This window comes from Marmota flaviventris, chromosome 2 (genome assembly GCF_047511675.1).
Source record: "Marmota flaviventris isolate mMarFla1 chromosome 2, mMarFla1.hap1, whole genome shotgun sequence".
Taxonomy (NCBI): domain Eukaryota; kingdom Metazoa; phylum Chordata; class Mammalia; order Rodentia; family Sciuridae; genus Marmota; species Marmota flaviventris.
Genome location: NC_092499.1, coordinates 202,864,326 through 202,882,452, shown reverse-complemented (window position 1 = coordinate 202,882,452; position 18,127 = coordinate 202,864,326). Strand labels below are relative to the sequence as shown.

Sequence of the window (18,127 nt, the reverse complement as noted above, 5' to 3'; positions counted from 1 at the left end):
CTCACTCTTGTTGGGCTCTCAGACTATGCTGTCTCACGGGACTTGTGTGTAAGACACTGGGCACAATTCCTGAGTCCCCAGTGTTCAGTGGCCACAACATCAGAGTGTGCAGCTGCTGAGCATACTCTCCACTCCCCAGCCCTGGGCCTCAGGGCCTGGAGGTGCATGGTGTGCAAAGTGCCCAAGGGCTCAGAACTGGGGACTTATAGAGGTGCTGGGAACAGGAACCTCCTTCGCCGTCCTTCCCCATGGGGTGGGAAAGGCCTCCTGAGGGTCCTGGGCAGCAGCCTTGTGTTATGGCCTGAAGACCGCAGTGGGCAGAGGGGGTCAGGGCTTTGCTTGCTTGGCAGGCTTGGGTGCAACTGGTGCTGAAGGCTGGCAGGGTTTCTGAGAGCGGTGGGATACTGTGGGTACCACCTGGGGCCAGATAACTGGGTGCTCTGCTGACAATCCTCCTATAGCAGGTGGCCAGCACATGGAGTCCAGCCATGGCCCTCCACCCTCAGAGTGACTGGGGAGCCCAAGCCACCTCTGTACTTAGAAGCTAACCCATGTGAGGGCTTGGGTAGAAGCCTCTCCTGCTCAGAGTCTTGCTGGGAGACGGTCCAGGGCTCCTGGCCTGTCTGGGCAGCAGGTGCCCTTTGAGCAAGCCCCCAGCCAATTACCTACGAGTTAGTGAATTGCATCCTTCATGCCTAAGTGGAGAGAGTTGTGTATGGGCAACACAGAGGGCCACCATCAGTGTTAAATAAATGTGCAAAGGGGAACAAGCCTGGGCGCTTTCCCCCTGGGGCTTGTGCGCTTCTGACTTGAGGCCGTCGTTAACACTGGGGTCCCCAGGTGCAAAGGTGCTGTCTCAGAGGGACCTGGATGTGAAGGGGAAGCAGTGGCCTGGAAGAAAGGGAAGGATTTCTGTAATCGTGGATAGTTTCCGTTTTTATTTAAACACCTGAACGTGTTTAGGTGTTTAACGTGTTTAGGTGTAAACAAAACGTTTGTTTGTAGAAATCAATCCAAGGGCATGGGGGAGGTTGTTGGGAAAGTTGAACTGAGGACCCTCCGCAGGCTGCAAAGGGCCTCAGCACAGAGGCGACTTGTGAGGTCCCAGATGAACTGACTCGGTGAAGAAAGTCCTTTTAAATCTAGGTGTCCCTGAGTCCCCTTTTCCTTGTCTTCCCTCCAGATAGGGGCAGCCACTGCCTCCTGGGTAAACTGAGGCCACTTCCAACTGGGCGACAGACTGGCCTGTGGGAACCTCACATTTTTCCTCCCTGGACTGCATGTTTCACTGGGGTCACTTCCAGGATCGTGTCCATCCAGAACCAGCTCTTTGCAAAATCTTAGCACGTGTATTATTTTTTATTGGCATGAATACAGCAAAAAATAATACATCTTTTAAGACATCAGCTCAAACTCTGGCTTTGGAAGGAAAAGGTATTTTTGGAGGAAAAAAAAAAAAACCCGAATTATTTTTCTCCAAAAATAGGGGACTATTTTCTTTTCCAGGCTGCGGGAGACTTTCGCAAGCAAATCCCTTTCGCTCTCCTTGCTCAGACGCAAACTCCCCCTGCAGCTGGGGGTCTGCGAGCCCAGAACCGCCCCAGGGTGCTCGGGGCGCCTCAGGGTACCTGCTCGCCGGGTCCTGTTGCCGCCCCCGGGACTAACTCTGCTCTCCTCATTTCCAGTAAAGGCAGACCGTGCAGAGGGTGCCTGTGTGGATGCTGCCCCGGACACTCTAGGTACCGCGCGATGCTGCACGGACTGGTGCCCCGCTGCACGCTCCTGCCCTCCCTGCTTATTAGAGGTTCGGACAAGCGGGCCGGCGCCCGCCCAATTCTGCCCGCTCCCTGGGGCCACAGACCCCGAGCGAGTGCAGGCGCCTCCTTCCGCCTTACTGACCCCGCCCTGCCCGAGGGTTGTTGCCTTGGAAACAGTTCCTGCCCTGGGCGAGTTTCCTCTGGCTGGTCAGTCTAGCACCTCTACTAGGCACTGAGGCCCATCCTTAGCGCCCTGCTGGGGGAGGCAGCTACTGTGTGACACCCCACCCCAGAGGCAGAGGCCCTGGCTCCCCCTTCTGACTTACAGGTCTGGGTTAGGGCAGACTGGAAACAGGACGGTGGAAAGGCCCCTCCCTGCACCTTGACCACACCTTTCCTGTCCCTGTCTGCTGTTGGGTGTGTGAAGGCATCTGTCCTGCTTGCTCTGGGGGCCCCTTGCCCCTGGTCTTCCTCTCCTACCCGTCCCCTTCCTGGCTGGTGCAGCCCAGCTACCAGCAGGCAGCTGTGAGGTGCCCACCGGTGGGAGCGCACCTTGTCCTGTGCATGAGGTCGGTCGGTGCCGGGCAGCATGCTTGTGCATCTGCATCCGTGCATGCTCCGGATCCTTCTCCACCGGGAGAGGCTGCAGGGTCGCCCCACCCTGCCCCACAGGGCCCCTCTGCTGCCTGTGTGTTCTGGAGGTGGGCGCTTGTGGGGGAGGCTGCAGCAGCCCCAGAAAGGGCTGCCGAGGGAGGCGGCCTGCTCCGCCCTGGCTGAAGCTCTCCTGCTTGCCCAGAGTGTCTGTGTCCAGAGCGCTTCTGGCCACAGGTGGACCCTTGGGGCAGGGGCTGAAGTCAGGCTGCTTGGGAACCAGGAGGGTTTGGAAGTGTGGGCAGCAGGAGCCCCGCCAAGCTCTGCCCTGCTGTGTGTGTTCTCACAGAATGCCGCCTGCCCTCCCTGGGCATCATCTGTCCAGATGCAGGCTGGGTAGTTCTCTGTGGAGGCCCGCTAACTGCATTGCTGAGCTGGACCCCTGTGTGCTGACCAGACAAGGGCCATCTTGCCACTGGTTCCCACTTGAATCTCACCAAGAAGAGGGTGACAGGCAGGGACAGGCTGGCCTTGTTCTCTCTCCCAGGTTCTTCCTGCCCTGTAAATGCCAAAGCACCAAGCCTTGACACAAGAGGGGGCCCTGGCCGTGGGCAGTCTTGCAGGGCAGGTGGAGGGAGCTCTTCCTTTGTCCTGGCTTGGGAGGGGAGGCAGAGTCTCAAGACTCTTGGCTACCCTCCTGCCCAAGTTGAGGGAAGCTGGGTGGGGACCAAGTGTCCCCCAAGTGTCAAACCCACTGTCCCTTCCTCCAGCACCTCGCCCACAGGCCTCAGGTGGGATCAAGTCTGGGAGCTGGGGAGGGAAACTCCTTCCTTCCCTGAGCTCTGCCTTCCTTCGAGGGTCTGGAGAGCCTGCTGGCTCTGACTTGGCGGGGAGGAAGAGACTGTGGGAAGGAGGTCGCGCTGGGGTTCTTGCCTAGAGAGGCCTGCAGCAGTCACCCCCAGCCCCGCTTCCCGCAGCTCCGCGCAGCCCCTCTCTGGGCAAGGCGTGGTCTGGGTGGCGGAGGGATCTGTGCGTCGCGTCGCGGAGGAAGCAGGAATCTGATGCGCACCCTTGACACACACATTCCTGACTCTTCAAGACCCAGGAACCCAGGAGGATGTGGGGCACCGCGCTTCACCGTGGTGACTGGAGAGGAAGGGCCAGTTCCTTCCCCTCCCATCACTGCTTAGGCTGGAGTGGGAGGAGAGGAAGTGAGACCTTGGCTTCCCACGTGCCCTGGAGCCTGCCCAGAGGGGGCCTGGAGGGCAGGTTTTCCTGCACTTGAAGTGGCTTGTTGAATGTGGAGGAGGCGCCCATAGGAGGCAGAAGAACATTCCAGAAGCCAGAATCCTCCTGAGGACAAGTCTGGGTGCCCAGTGGGCTTTGGTGCTCCTGTGTCCCCTCAGCCTGGGATGGTCATTTATAAATGGCTCCAGCATCTGGCTCTCCCTGGACCAGTGGGGGGTCTCTCTTGGGCTGGAGACCAGAAGGTCATCTGGGTCCTGGGCCCTACCCTTCTGTGTTGGCCTCAGTGGAAACAGAGGCAGACTCAGGGCCAGTGTTTTGAGCACCCAGATGCCAGTGGTTCCTGATACGGGACACAGGATGCCTCAAGACCACCTGGCCCTCTGCCCTTAGTGGGCTCTCTGTCCAGGGCACAGGCCCAGGGATTTCTTTCTCTGCCTCTTACTTAGAGACTCTTGAGCAGGCACAGGTGTTCTTTGAGATTGTCTGCTGTCCAGGGGTGGGTTGGGGAGGGGACATGGGCTCTATCTGCGGTGTCCCTGCTGGGTGGACTGGGCTCTGGGACTGTCTTTTCTCCAAGGTGGTTACCTCTGCTGCCTGCTTCATGTGTCTCTCTGGCCATGTGTAGCAGTTGGGGCCGCTGTGGTGGGGGTGGAGTCAGAGACACTAGCAAGTGACACTGGGCATTGGGGCTTCCTCTTGGAGGCCTCTGAATTTCGTCAGGCCTCCTTGATTGCTGTGCTCAGCAAGGGCCCTGCTGTAAGCCATCCTGGGAACCTGTGGCTCCCCATAGCTGGCACGAGCAGGTCCTATTCACAAGGACCTGCTCTCCTCTGGGGCGATGCAGAGTCACAGCAGAAGGAGGGAGGTCCTGTCCTGGATCCAGGGCCCGATGGTTCCCAGAAGGAAGAGTGGAGGCCATGTCTGCCTGGAGCAGCCCTATCATGGACATCCATGTCTCCTGCTGCCTGGGGGACGTGGGAGCCCGTGAACACGGGTGTCTGCCAGGTGTCCATGGTTACCAAGAAATGCAAGGTCTAGGGAGGCCCAAAGACCTTCAAGTCTGGAGACAGCAGCCTGACTGGAAGGACTTTCTGGGAATGGCCACTTCCTCATATCCTTGCAGCTGCCTCTGCCCGCCCTGGGGCTGGGGCTTGGGGGAGCAGGCCTGAGAATACCAAGGCCAGCTGGGGCACCTGGTCCCAGCTATCTTCCCAGAGCAGATGGTAGTTGTCCAGGCGTGAGCTGGGGAAGATAGGGCAGGCACTCAGAGGAGGCCAGGTGTGCCAGGGTCCATCAGGAAGGCTGGTGACTGGACAAGCATCTGCGGGAGCCTGGCCCCTGACCCCAGCAGGCTATATAGAGAGGGAGGGCTGCTCCTGGGAGTGTTGGGAGGGCCTGTGGGAAAGCTGCAGGCAGGGCTGGTGCAGACTGAAGGTCCCAGGGACGAGCCCCTCCCTGGGGCGCCTGGCCACTCTCTGGGTGTCACCTTGAGGGGATGGCAGGACAGTGTGCAGAAGGCTCTGGCACTTGGGGGTGGTTGCTGAGTGATGTAAGCCGGGGGGGGGGCACCTCCCCACTCCCTGGCACGGCGCTCTGGCCATACCTGTGCGGCCCCTCCCTGCGCGCCCTGGCTTCACCATGGTGTGGTTGGTTGTTCTTTGGACCTGAGTCTTCTCTGGTCTTGTGGGACAGCACTGGTCGTGAGCACACATGGCCCATGTTCTTTCCGGAGTGACTTCTCTTGCTGTTTTTCTGTGTCTGTCTGTCTGTCTGTCGGTTCTCATGGGAGCAGCCAGAAGGTCAGTTTGAAAGACCGTGTCTTCTCCAGCCCCCGAGGCGTGGCTGCCAAGGGGAAAGGGTCTCCCCAGGCCCAGACGGTCCGACGGTCACCCAGCGCTGACCAGAGCCTTGAGGACAGTCCAAGCAAGGTGCCCAAGAGCTGGAGCTTTGGCGATCGCAGCAGGGCACGCCAGGCTTTCCGCATCAGGGGCGCTGCGTCCCGGCAGAACTCGGAAGGTGGGTCTGCACGGCTGGGAGCCTGCTAGGAGTGCCTGGAGCACTAGGGCACCGATGCAGCTCTGCCGCAGGGAGGTTCCCACCCCACCCCAGGGGAAGGTCACATAAAATGAGCTGTTTTAACCACACTGCTCAGTGGCATTTCAAACCTTGGGGTTCGCCACCATCACCCCTGCAAAGGGCCCCATGCCCACCCGCAGTCTCCTTCCACTTCCCCAGCCCTGGCCACCACTGCCTGCTGTGTTTGGTTTCTCTCCTGTGGGATCGTGCAGCTCCTGACCCACGGTGGCTGCTGCTCCCCTGAGCGAGGTTCCCAGGTGCAGCCATGCTGTCTCGTGTCAGAGCCGTGTTCCCCTAGTGGCTAGGCAACGTGCTGCGTGTGGAAGGGCCACTGTGGTCAACTGCCTCTGTACCAGGGAGGCCCTCTTAAGCCCTCACACCTGTGGGAGAGGAAGGGCTGCAGAGAGGCATGATGGGCAGGTCTGCAGTGTGAGGGGCCTGGTGGCCATGTCCACTCACATCTGCACATCCTTCCACCTAGAAGCAAGTCTCCCTGGGGAGGACGCAGTGGAGGACAACAAGAGCTGTACCTGTGAGTTCGTGACCGAGGACTTGACCCCTGGCCTCAAAGTCAGCATCCGAGCTGTGTGGTGAGGGATCTGCATGACCCCCCTTGGTGCCCATGCAAAGTCCCTCTGCTGGGCCTCCCCTTTGGTGCTGGGCCCTGGCCACCGAGTTCACAAAGCGGGTGGTGCAGACACGGCCTAGGTGCAGTGGGGGCTGAGGCAAGGAGGTCGGGAGCTGCTCGGCTGGCAGGTCCAGGTGGACGAAGGTTGTCTGTGATGCCGGGCACTAAAGTGGCTGGTGAGCGGCCTCCAGCACCCACAGTTGCAGAGGTGCTGGGAGGGTGACAGGCTGGTGGACACTGGGGCCAGCGTGTTCTCTGGCTCAGAGCTCATGGCTCTGCCTGGCCATTGCAGTGTCATGCGATTCCTGGTGTCCAAGCGGAAGTTCAAGGAGAGTCTGCGGCCCTACGATGTGATGGATGTCATCGAGCAGTACTCTGCTGGACACCTGGATATGCTGTCCCGCATCAAAAGCCTGCAGTCCAGGCAAGAGCCCCCACCTGCCTCCCAGCCCAGGACCTTCAAGGGCCTTCTGGGCCAAAGCCCAGGGCTGGCTAGAGGGCCCCTGGGGGCCGGCCCGGGAGGGTGCAGGGCAGGAGCAGTGCTAAGGTGGGCCTCCCACCGCCGGCGTCTGCCAGCTTTCTGCCCTGTCTTCACAGTCTGTCTCTAATATTTTTCTGTCTCCCCTCTCTCCCCCGACTTCCCTGCACTGTGGTGGGCAAGTTTTGTGTGTGTGTGTGTGTGTGTGTGTGTGTGCGCACGTGCACATGCACACTCACATGCATATCTGTGCACATGCATGTGTGTGTGAATGTGCACATGTGAGGGTCTCTGGATGAGGGTGCACACGTGTATGTGTAGGTGCATGTGTGTGTGCATGTGTGTGCCCATGCATGTGTGTGTGATGTGCGGGTGTGTGCACGTGTGCCTGTGTGCTGTGCCGTGTATGCACACGGATGAATTGGTGCATACACGTGTGTACACATGTGCACGCGTTGGGAATGGAGTTTCCCTAGGAGAGATGACTCTGCCAGGCAGCACACACTGCCATCCCTCTTCTTCAGAACGTGATTGTCCACCCATTGTAAAGGAGTTGCCCCACTTCCTGAGTGCATCTAGGCTTGGTGGTAGCTGGGCACCCACTGGTGTCCGTGTGGGGAAGAGGCTAGCTAATTCCTGGAATTCCATGTCCATGCATCACAGCATGAATGGGGGCCTGAGCACACACATGCACAGGTCTCTGCACATGTGCACACAGGTCCACATTGTGGCCTGTGCTCTAGCCTACACCCCCCAGGGTGCTCACAGCCAGTACATGCACACGTGTGTGGCCACACATGTGGTGGCACCTGTAGGGAGCCACATGCTGCAGGAGTTTCTCCTGAAGGAGGTCCCAGACTCTACTGGTGGGGTCCTCCCCATCCACGGCTTCCAACAGAGGCTGTAGCTGCTTCCAGCCTGGAGGTGCAGTTGGGTCCAGCTCACATGGAGAGGGTCTGGACAGTGAAGGGCAGCCCGGAGGCCATGGCAAGCTCTGATGGGGAGGTTTGGCCTCTCCTGCTTCAGGTGACAGTGGGGCCTCTCAGGCCTTAAGCTACTCCCCAGATGGGGTTCAGGGAGGCATCTCCTCCTCTGCCGGGCTTAGGCTGGGCCTCTCCTGGCCTTCCCAGAGCAGACTAACTGCCAGATGGGACTCTGTGCCTCTCCTGCCCATGCTGGTCAACTGCCTGGTCAGCTGCCTGCTCAGCAGGTCCTTCCATCCACCTTTCCCCCTCTCCTTCCCTGTCTGTCTGAAAAACAGACCAGTCGGCCTGGGGAAGCCGGACGGCCCTCGTCCGTGATGCCCCATTCATGCTGTGCAGCCCCGCACCTTCTCTGGGATTTGGCTCCCAGCACATGCACCCATTTCCATACCTACCTGAGCTCCCTGCTGAGGCTGGGCTGCCCACAGACCAGCTCCTGGAGCGAGCCCTGTTCAGCATGCCCAAGGGCCATGCGTGCGGCCAGCCCCTTTCTGCTGGGCACACAGGTTCCTAGGAAAACCGCTACGGTCTGAGTGGGGCTGTCCCATTGCTGAGCTTCCAGTGACCCCTCTTGAGCTGCGTGACGATGCGTTTTGCTGGTGTCTCTTTTCTTGTTTACGCTGCCAGGATAGATATGATTGTGGGCCCCCCACCCCCTTCAACTCCCCGGCACAAGAAGTACCCCACCAAAGGACCCACGGCCCCTCCGAGAGAGTCACCCCAGTACTCACCTAGGTTAGGACGCCTCATCTCTTCCCAACCTGTCTTGTGAACGGCCAGTGCCTTCGCTCCAGGCCACATGACGGCGGCACCGCATACTGTCCTTTCCTCAGGACAGAGGGCACATCCAGGCTTTCTGTTCCTGCAAGTGCCCTGCACAGGGGAAGGCTGTCTCTCACAAGGGCCCCAAGGGGCAGTGAAGGGAGTCAGGACTACCCAGTGCCCTGCAGTCCACTTGGGGCAACCAGGGCTCCTCTCTGTGGATGTCCTTGTGAGGTCCACCTGGGGCTGGGGGACTCCTGGGCAGAAGCAGAGGACATCAGTGGCCACACAGGTGTTTCCTTGCCTGGCTGCAGACATGCCCTCCAGGCTGAGGCCCTCCCTGGTCTCCCTGGGCACTGACTGAGTCCAGCCCCCATACCTGCCTGTGACTGGGCCGGCCCCCGGACACACCTGGCTCACCCTTGGGCTGTATGCTCTGAGCAGCTGGGGCTGCTTCTCAGGCACAGCAGCAGACTCTGCTGCCTGCCTCTCACAGTTAGGAGGAGAAAATGAGGAAGCCTCTGCCAGGCACCACGGCAGGTGCTCCAAGTGAGCTCTGGAGTTACTTCAAGTTGTGGTCATGGTCGTTAATAGTGATAAGGAAAATGGCAGGACTGCCCCCCCATCTGACAGGCAGAATGGAGGTCAGGGAACAGCCAGATGGCACACTCAGGCTCTTCAGGGGTCCAGTGAGACCTTCAGGGCCTCTGGCTTCCTCTGACTCCAGCAAGTCAGACAGGCCAGCGAGAGAGAAGCCCCTGGGGCAGGCCAAGAGGACAAACAGGGCATCTGGACGGAACTGACAGGCACAGCGTCTGTCTACCCCCTTGGCCAGGGTTGCTGCCCAGGAGGTTGAGGTTCATTGTGCTGGGCTTCTTCTCAGCCCAGCAGCTCTGGTCATGAGAGGGTGAGTCCCAGGGAGCAGGCAAGGTTGTGTCTGCTGCATCCTGACTCAGGGTGGCCCCTGACAGTACCTGCCGAGTCCACTGCTTGGCTGCTCTCTAAGACTTAAGCCTTGTCCCTTGGGCATTGCTGCAGGAGATGGTGACTGGGAGTCCAACCAGTGAGCCAGGAAGGCCCTCTGGCCCTCAGACCTCTCAGACCTTTGCAGCCAGGGACCTCCAGGTTCACCCCAGGGGCGTTGAGCATGTGGGGCAGAGTCCAACTCCCCAGCTGAGCCCAAGAGGAGGAGGTGGCAAGGTGGTTCAGGGTCTTTGGAAGACCCTCTCCCAGATGCCGCTGCAGCAGTTCTAGGCTGAGCCCTGGGCTGAGGCTCCCGCTGGGACCCACCAAGCAGGCAGCCCGTCATGTGGCCGGGGTGAAAGTGCTGTGCATCTGTGCCTGGACTATGTGACACTGGAACACCAGGGCCCGCCCCCTCCATTGCCATGGCGTCTGCTTGGAGCCAGAGGCCCCCTCCCCTCGTGCATGAGTCTAGCATGAAGCCCGTGGAGCATGAGGAGGCTGCATCTGGCTGCCGCAAGTCTGGCCCTGTTCTGTTTCATGTGACAGAAGGAATATGCCCGGCTCCAGAGAGGCAAGCAGGGCATTCCTGCCTGCAGAAAGCAGCTGGGCACAGGCTGCTGTCCAGAGCTAGGTGGGCTGGTGGCCTTGGCCTGGGTTGGTCCTGCTCAGTCACCCTGTCCTGAGCTGCCGTTAGCCCAGTGTAGGCTCAGCCAGCATAGCATCTTGGTTTCTGAGTGGGTGTCCCACAGCTGCAGTTCTCGGCCCACACCTACTCCCCAGCCCCTGCCAGCCCTGCAGGACTCACTGTGGATCTGTTCAACAGGAGCTGGTCTCCAAGGGTAAAGGAGCCTCCTTCCCTTCTTATGGCATCAGTGACCTAGGGCCTCATTCAAAACCAGCTCAGCTGAATTCCATATCCTGCATATGAACACACATGCAACACACTCTCACTTGCATACATGTCCATGTGCACACCCACTCACACACATGTGGACACATGTAAGATACATTCACATGCATACATGCCCACATGCATAGCCTCTACACACATGCTTGTGAACACATGCCCAGGCACATAGTCATGAGCACATAGATGTATGAGCACATGTACAGTGCACTCATACCCATGCACACCCATGAATGTGCACACATGTACAATGCACTCACATGCATGGGCACACCCATTCTCACACACACACACACTGGTTGGTGGCGGCTTGTCCCAGCCCTCCTCTGGTTGTGTGGCTCTCTTCCCTTTATCCTTGTCCTGGTGCATGGAGCTGCAGCCCTCACCGCCTCCTGCTTTTGTTGTCCCTGCTGCAGACATCTAACTGTCCCTGTCAGACCCTGTTGGGGTCAAGGGCCTCAGTGGCACATTATGTAGGAGTAAAGCTCAGGGGTGGGATGGCTGTGGCTTCTGGAGCAAGGGCACATCATGCCATGCTCCCAACCTCTGGCTGGATGCCCACCAGCTTCCCTGACTTCTGGGCCTCAGTGTGCTGGGAGGCCAAAAAGCCACAGGCCAGGGAGGAGAGGAGCTGGGTGGGCAGGTGGGATGGGGGCCCGAGGGAGGACGGGGACTCTGCTGCAGAGGAGCTGGGGGTGGACTGGCCCCAGGGGAAGCTCCTTTACTTTACTCCTCTTAATGTGCCAGACCCCACTGGAATGGAATGGATAGGAACAGGACCCTGACGGTGTCAGAAGGCAGGCAAGAACGTGAGGCACCAGTGTCCGTCTGTCCTGGCACCTACTGCCCCCTGGTCAGCTCTGGGTTGGGCCTGGAGCCCAGATCTGGGGGCTGTGGGCTGACCTGGGTGGAAGGGGCAGGGGCCAAGCCACATCCTCCTGAACTCATGCTTGGGGGCCGGGTCTCTGTTCCCGGTAGAGTGGACCAGATCGTGGGGCGTGGCCCGGCGATAACGGACAAGGACCGCACCAAGGGCCCTTCCGAGGCGGAGCTGCCAGAGGACCCCAGCATGATGGGACGCCTGGGCAAGGTGGAGAAGCAGGTGGGAGGGGCTGGAGGAGGCCTCTGCTGTACGGGACCCTTGTTGGCTGGGGCGGAGAGGGGAGGAGGGGGTGTGGCCTCTGCTGTCCGGGGCGGGGCTCGGCTCCTCAAATCCAATATCTCTGGAGCCCGCACTTAAGCCAGAAGTGCCCAGAGTCTATGTTCTTTCCTCCATGTCCTGGGTGGGGTAGCTGGGAGACAGGATTTGCATTTGAGGATCCCCTGGGGGAAGGGGCCACTCTGCTGTAGGACCTGTCCGAAGTCACACCTCTCTGGCTTTCCTCCCTCTGGCCTTGCGACCCTGCCCCCACGGCCCTGTCTGTTGGGAGGTAGGCCTCAGCACCGGCTCAAACTGACTGGTGGGGTCCGAGGCCCGGCTGCTGAGTCCGGGTTGAAGGAGGGGCAGCTGCCGCCCCCTCTCGCCCCTCCCGGCTCTCCCTCCGCGTCCCGGAGCCGCCCTGGGCCCCGGAAGCCTGGTCCAGCGGCAGCACCCTCTTTCAGGTCTTGTCCATGGAGAAGAAGCTGGACTTCCTGGTGAGCATCTACACGCAGCGCATGGGCATCCCGCCCACAGAGACCGAGGCCTATTTCGGGGCGAAAGAGCCGGAGCCAGCGCCGCCATACCACAGCCCCGAGGACAGCCGGGAGCACGTCGAGAAGCAGGGCTGCATCGTCAAAGTCGTCCGCTCCAGCAGCTCCACTGGCCAGAGGAACTTCTGCGCGCCCCCCGCCCCATGCCCGCCGTCCACCTCGTGGCAGCAGCAGAGCCACCAGCGCCATGGCACCTCCCCCGTGGGGGACCACAGCTCGCTGGTGCGCATCCCGCCGCCGCCTGCCCACGAGCGGTCGCTGTCCGCCTACAGCGGGGGCAACCGGGCCAGCACCGAGTTCCTGAGGCTGGAGGACGCTGCGGTCTGCAGGCCCCACGAGGCCGCCCTGCGGGACAGCGACACGTCCATCTCCATCCCGTCCGTGGACCACGAGGAGCTGGAACGTTCTTTCAGTGGCTTCAGCATCTCCCAGTCCAGGGAGAACCTGGATGCCCTCAGTGGCGGTTACGCGGCTGCGGCGCCCTGCGCCAAGGTCAGGCCCTACATTGCAGAGGGCGAGTCCGACACAGACTCGGACCTCTGCACGCCCTGCGGACCCCCGCCGCGCTCTGCCACGGGGGAGGGCCCCTTTGGCGAGGTGGGCTGGGCCGGGCCCAGGAAGTGAGGCCGCAGGACCCACCCACGCCACTCTGCCTGTCCCTTTTGGGGGCGTGAGCTCTGCGGGGTCTCTTCTGGAGTGACGTGTGCTGTGGGGCACCTGTGGGGCTATCAGGCCCACTTACCCGTGCAGGCAGCAGGGCTCCTTGGCTGGTGCAGTGACATTTTGCAAAAGTTCTTTTCCAACCAGGGGCTGAAGGAGCACCCTGCAGCAACAAGCTGCTCAGCAGGGACAGACCTGGCCTGGCTAGTGAGTGGGGGCCAAGTGACCAAGGGGGCATGGCCATGGGGGTGTGGGCTGGGAGCAGGGCCCAGGGAGGGTGTGGCTGGGGCAGACTTGCCCCTGACGGTGGTGGCCTTGAGTTCTGGTGGGTGCCTAGCGAGGGCTTCAGATTCAGGAGGGTGTGATAGGCCACTGGGCATGGCCTGTCCCGGCACCTGACCACTTGTCCCCGGGTTCCCCTGTGTGTGAACAGCTGAGCAAGACCCCCACCCCTGGGTGCCTGGCTGGAGAGCTGCCGGCCAGCATCCCCCGACCCCTGCCAGCTCTGTGGGTCTTGCCAAGGGAGCTGGTCGGAGTTCAGGACCCCTTGCCTGGAGCTGAGAAAGGAGTGAGGCCTTGGGGACAAAAACCAAGCCCACAGTCACTCTGGACTCTCCTGAGAGGCCCACCCTGCAGCCTCCTCGGATAGGGAATTTCAAAGTTCGATCTGCCCTGACCCGGGGTCTCCCAAGCCCACAGGAGCCACAGCTTCCCAGCCACAGGAGTTCTGGGTGAGTCCCCACGATGTGTCCTTTCTCCTCACTGCCCTGGCTGGGTGCTGGTCACCAGGCTGTGGCTAGCCCTTTGAGCAACCCACACTGTCCTTAGCCAGGATTCACCCTGCTGGTCCCGCACCTGTGCTCCAGCAGACCAAGGCAGGGCTGGCTGGGGCCATCGCTGGGCAGGAAAGCCCTTTGGTTAGCTGGCTCACCCACTGCAGGTGGCTGCTGTGTGTTCTTCCCACTACAGCTGGCCACCCCAGTCATACTCTCCACTGGTGGGTCCCTGGCTATGGCCTCCCAGTGTTTGGGGAGTTGAGACATCCCTTCCCTGGGCCCTAGTGAGCAGGGACCTTGCTCCCTCCTGTCTGGGTGCCTTGGCCCACTGGGTATTCAGCTTTAGGGGCCTATGTCCAGCCACCAGGAGGCAGAGGGGGATGTTCTGGTCCTGTGGCCTTGGGCCTAGCAGCCTCTGGCATTCTGGCGATGGCATCATGGGGCCTGGGTGCTCTGAAGCAGCAGCACCCCCAGCTCTTGTCTGGAAGGAGCCCTCTTGCCAGCTGGAAGAACTTTGAAGCAGGGTTAGGGGGTAACATGCCCCTGGCCATTGGAGGTCCTGGGCACTCGGGGACCTTGGGAAACTGTCATCAGCAGTGGGTTAGTGGCTGTTGCAGCCTCAGTGCCCCTGCCAGGGCACCCAGGAGCTACCTGGGGCACACGGATGGGCTGCCTGTCAGGAGCCACAGACACATTCTCCTGACAGATCCACATGGCACTGTGGTTTTCAAGGACGGTATCATGTGGCAGAGAGCCCTCCAGTGGGGAGAAATGTCCCTTCCAGTGTGGGTGGCCACCCAACACCAATCCCTCTGGCTACGTCAGGCCTAGGATCTGAGTCCTCCTTGGTGTGGCACAGGGAGGTTCCAGCTGGGTCCACTGGCAGGAGGACAAGGTCAGCCAGCTCCAACACACCGCCAGCCCTAGCCCACTCCCTGCTGGGGCCCAAGGTCCCACACCGCTACCCTAGCCCACTCCCTGTTGGGGCCCAAGGTCCCAGGCTGCTCTCAGCCTGTGCAGGCCCCAGGACCTGGAGGAGGGGACTCTTTCCCTGAGGGAGGTTTGTTCCTGCCTTACCTGTGGCAGCATGCTGTGTGCCTCAGACACAGTGGGCACCTGAGGTACCAGGGCTGGGGCTCTGCAGGGTGAGTATGGCGGACAGTGGCCTCTCTAGAAGCCCCAGCCACTCTGCAGGACAGCAGGATGGCATTCCTTAGGTTGCAAGAGGAGGAGTAAAGGCTACACTGTTGGCCACTGTGCATCAGGAAGGAGGGTTGGTGTCCTGGCCATGCAGTCTGGCCCCTGGGGAAGGGAAGGTGTTGGACTCTGTGGGATGGTCTGGGGGCCCATTCTAGACAATGAAAGGTAGAAGCTCCTTCTTGGGCCTGCAGACCCAGGCCTGAGCAGCACAGCTGTCCACTGCCCCTGGGCAGCTGTCCTACCCTTAGAGAAGGAAGCTGGAGGTTTGTGTGAGAAATGTGTCACTTTCTTGGGGCCAGTGGCCACCCTGTGGCACACGTTTCCTGAGACAAGACATTGTTAGAGCATGCATACCCATGTGCCCACGTGCCCACTGACACATACAGGTCTGCATAAGACTCTCCTGCATGCTCACAGACCACGCACGCCAGATGCACACTTTCACACACACAGCAGATGTGCACTCACATGGACACACAAAACTCACATGTGCACACAAGTGCAAGCTCACAGCAGGTGCACTGTCACACATACATATAAAGCACATTCACAGGCAGCACATGTACATATACAACCACATGTGGCCAGTACACAATCATGCCCACACATGCTCACACACATGCACATGTTAAGCGCACAGTCCGCGTGTGCAGACACATGCACACACCCACCACGACTCTGACTTGGGCTGCCCTTTGTCTCTGGCCTTTTTCTCTTTGACTTTTCCTGATTTAGGCTGCCCAGGGAGGGAGCCACAGGAATTAATGACTTTACACAGAAGGTTCTAGAATGCTGAACACTAGGTGGGGGTTCCCACTGTCCAAGACTCCTGGACCAGTGCCAGAGGGGCCACCTTGAGCCCATTAAGGGCCCCATGCTGCCTTCTCCCTGGCTGGCTGGGCAGCTGTCCAGCACTTGTGGCCTGCTGAAGGCCTAGGGAAGCCAGGTGGGGACCCGGGGTTCCAGCACTCTCTGGTGTCCAGACCTGTTCCAGCTTAGCTGTGCTGGCCACCTGTGCCATTCTTAGACATGGCTTGGCCTCGTCACCCCAGGTCCTGTCTCAAACAGGTATTGCATGTCCACCGTGACATTTCTGTCCCCCTGGTCACAGACTTCGAAGTCCACCCCATCTGCAGTGGCTGGGACACCTGGAGGGTAGGCCACCTTCTCCCCACCTCCGGCTCTAGGCAGGGAAGGTGGCAGGGCCACGCCAGGTTCTAAGGAAACCTATTGAGGTGGGGAGGTGGGGATCGTCCCCGAGGCTTCCTGAAGGCAAAATGGGCCGAGGGCTGGGAAGCCTTTTGGAAACGCTGGGGTGCGTCTGGGCCACCCCGGCTGTAAGTGGTGTGCAGAGGGGAGGCTGTGGATTTGTGACGGATCTGGGCCTGCACAGCCAGCAGGTAACACTTCAGCTGCCCTCCATGGTCACAACCCTGTAAAACACACATGGTGGGGGTGGACAGCACAGCCCATTCAGAGTAGACTTAGAGGGTCTGGGTCCTCTTGTGTCCCAGCAGGGCGGGTTGGCTTCTAGTGAGAGGCTCTGCCCATGGCCCACATGGCTGGGGCAGACCTGGCACGGCCCTCAGCACCCTCAGCCATGCTGCAGACTGCCCGTCCTGTGCCAACCTCCTGGGCTACCTGCTTGTGTATGGGAGGTGAGCTGTGAGGTACAGAGGGCTGGGCATGGCCTCAGGGTCCACAGGCCAGAACTGCTGCCCAGGGACCCTGGGCGGCTGTCCCAGGCCAGCTGCTCTGGTTCTGCCTGGGCCCCAGCTGAGGCCTAGAACCACCAAGGAGGGGAGGTGGTCGGGGGGGCTTCCCTACTCAAGGGCAAGACCCCACTTTCTCTCCCCTCTCTGAGACTTGAGCTCCTCCAGCTGCACACGGGTGGTTCATTCTGTGTGCCCAGAGCCAGAATGAAGGGGGACGTGGTTTGCTGTCTGGTGAGGTGGGGCTAAGAACCAGCTCAGGAAGAGGAGGGTGAGGGAGAGGGCAGCGGAGGGAAGGTGCTCCGTGGGAGGTGAAGCCCTTGCAGTTCTGCAACCTTGGTGCCCACAGCAGGGTCGAGTGAGCACTTGATGCTCGCCTTATACCCTGGCAGACCCAGGGTGCTGAGTCTCAGTGGCCCTGCCCCAGAGTTCTGCGGTGTCTGACCCTCTGTCTGGTGCCGAGAGGAGGGGATGGTTCCTGGGTCTCCTGGGCAGGAGGGCCCATTGCTGAGCGCCGCACATCTAACTTGGACTGGGTTACACAAAGTCGTTGCCTTAAAAGCATTGTTGACAGAAACTCACTGAGGTCAGCCCAGACCCCTGGCCTCTGTCAGGCTTGGACACCTGGGACCCGCCTCTGGGTCAGACAGCATGGGGCAGTCACGAGCAGCAGCGGTCTCTCGGTTGCCTCATGCAGAGGCGCTCGCGTTGGCTGTCCCTTTTGCTGCTGCCATCCGCCCAGGCCAGCCTGGTGCACCCCATGCCCGCACCCATGCGCTGCAGTCTGTCTGGCCAGGGTGGCTGCAGCTCCCCACGCACCCTCCCGCCATCGGCCGCCTTTGCACTTTTGTTCATGCTCCAAAGAATTCTTCATGATGCCTTTGTGCTGACGCGCACCTCTGCCCACTGCGTGCACCTATGGACCGCGGCCTCCACCCTGCTCCTTTGTGAATGTGCTGCCGCTGCACACTCGAAACTAGAGCTTGTGCCCCATCTCCTAGGGACAGACACCAGGGGACAAGCACTGGTCTTCTAACGGATTAGCCGAGACGCCAACTCAGCACGGACAGGTTGATGCTTGTGTTACATGAATGGGCCAGCTCAGGCTTGCCCAGGGGACTCTGGGTGCAGAATCCCACGCCAGGGATGCACATAGACAGTTCTGGAAAGTTCTGCTGCCATGGGGCCAAGTCCAGATGCCCAGTGGGCCTGTGCACTTAATAAATGCAGTGATTCAACCTGGATTGTGAGTGGCCTCTTTGTTCTCCTGCCTGTGCTGCTGGTTGGAGAGCTGGGACGTGGCTGGGAGGAAGGCCCTCTCCCCAGCCCTCGGCCCTGAGCCCTGGGGCTGCCTTCCAATGCCACACACCAGGTTGCGTGAAACCCAGAAGCTATTATTCCCTGGCATTCTGGAGGCCAGAGGTCTGAGTCACCATGACATTCCCTGTTCCTGGGCTGCTTTTAAAAACCTTCCTGTGTGACCTAGACCCCACAGGGCCCTGGAGGAGCACAGGTGAATAACCTGGATCCCAGTTGTACTGCCTGTCTCCATCCAGTCCCACATGCAGTGGGAGGACAGTCTTGTCCACTCCCCTCTGAGTTCTTGAGCTGTTTGCCCCACTTGTCTGTGTCCAGAAGATTCTGTAGGACGTGATTCTGCAGTGAGACCTCCCACTTTTACTTACATCCCA

At 60.3% G+C, this 18,127-nt stretch overlaps 1 protein-coding gene across 1 annotated transcript in view; it reads left to right on the top strand.

Annotated features, from left to right (window-relative positions):
- The window catches only part of Kcnq2 (potassium voltage-gated channel subfamily Q member 2), a 52,100-nt gene extending 34,426 nt beyond the window's left edge, over positions 1-17,674 (top strand). The window contains exons 12-17 of the mRNA XM_071607445.1: positions 1,686-1,739; positions 5,389-5,612; positions 6,154-6,262; positions 6,593-6,724; positions 11,375-11,498; positions 11,999-17,674. Coding sequence (XP_071463546.1) covers positions 1,686-1,739; positions 5,389-5,612; positions 6,154-6,262; positions 6,593-6,724; positions 11,375-11,498; positions 11,999-12,712 — 1,357 coding nt within the window. The 3' untranslated portion in view covers positions 12,713-17,674. The remainder of the gene's footprint in view (positions 1-1,685; positions 1,740-5,388; positions 5,613-6,153; positions 6,263-6,592; positions 6,725-11,374; positions 11,499-11,998) is intronic.
- Positions 17,675-18,127: the final 453 nt, after the last annotated feature.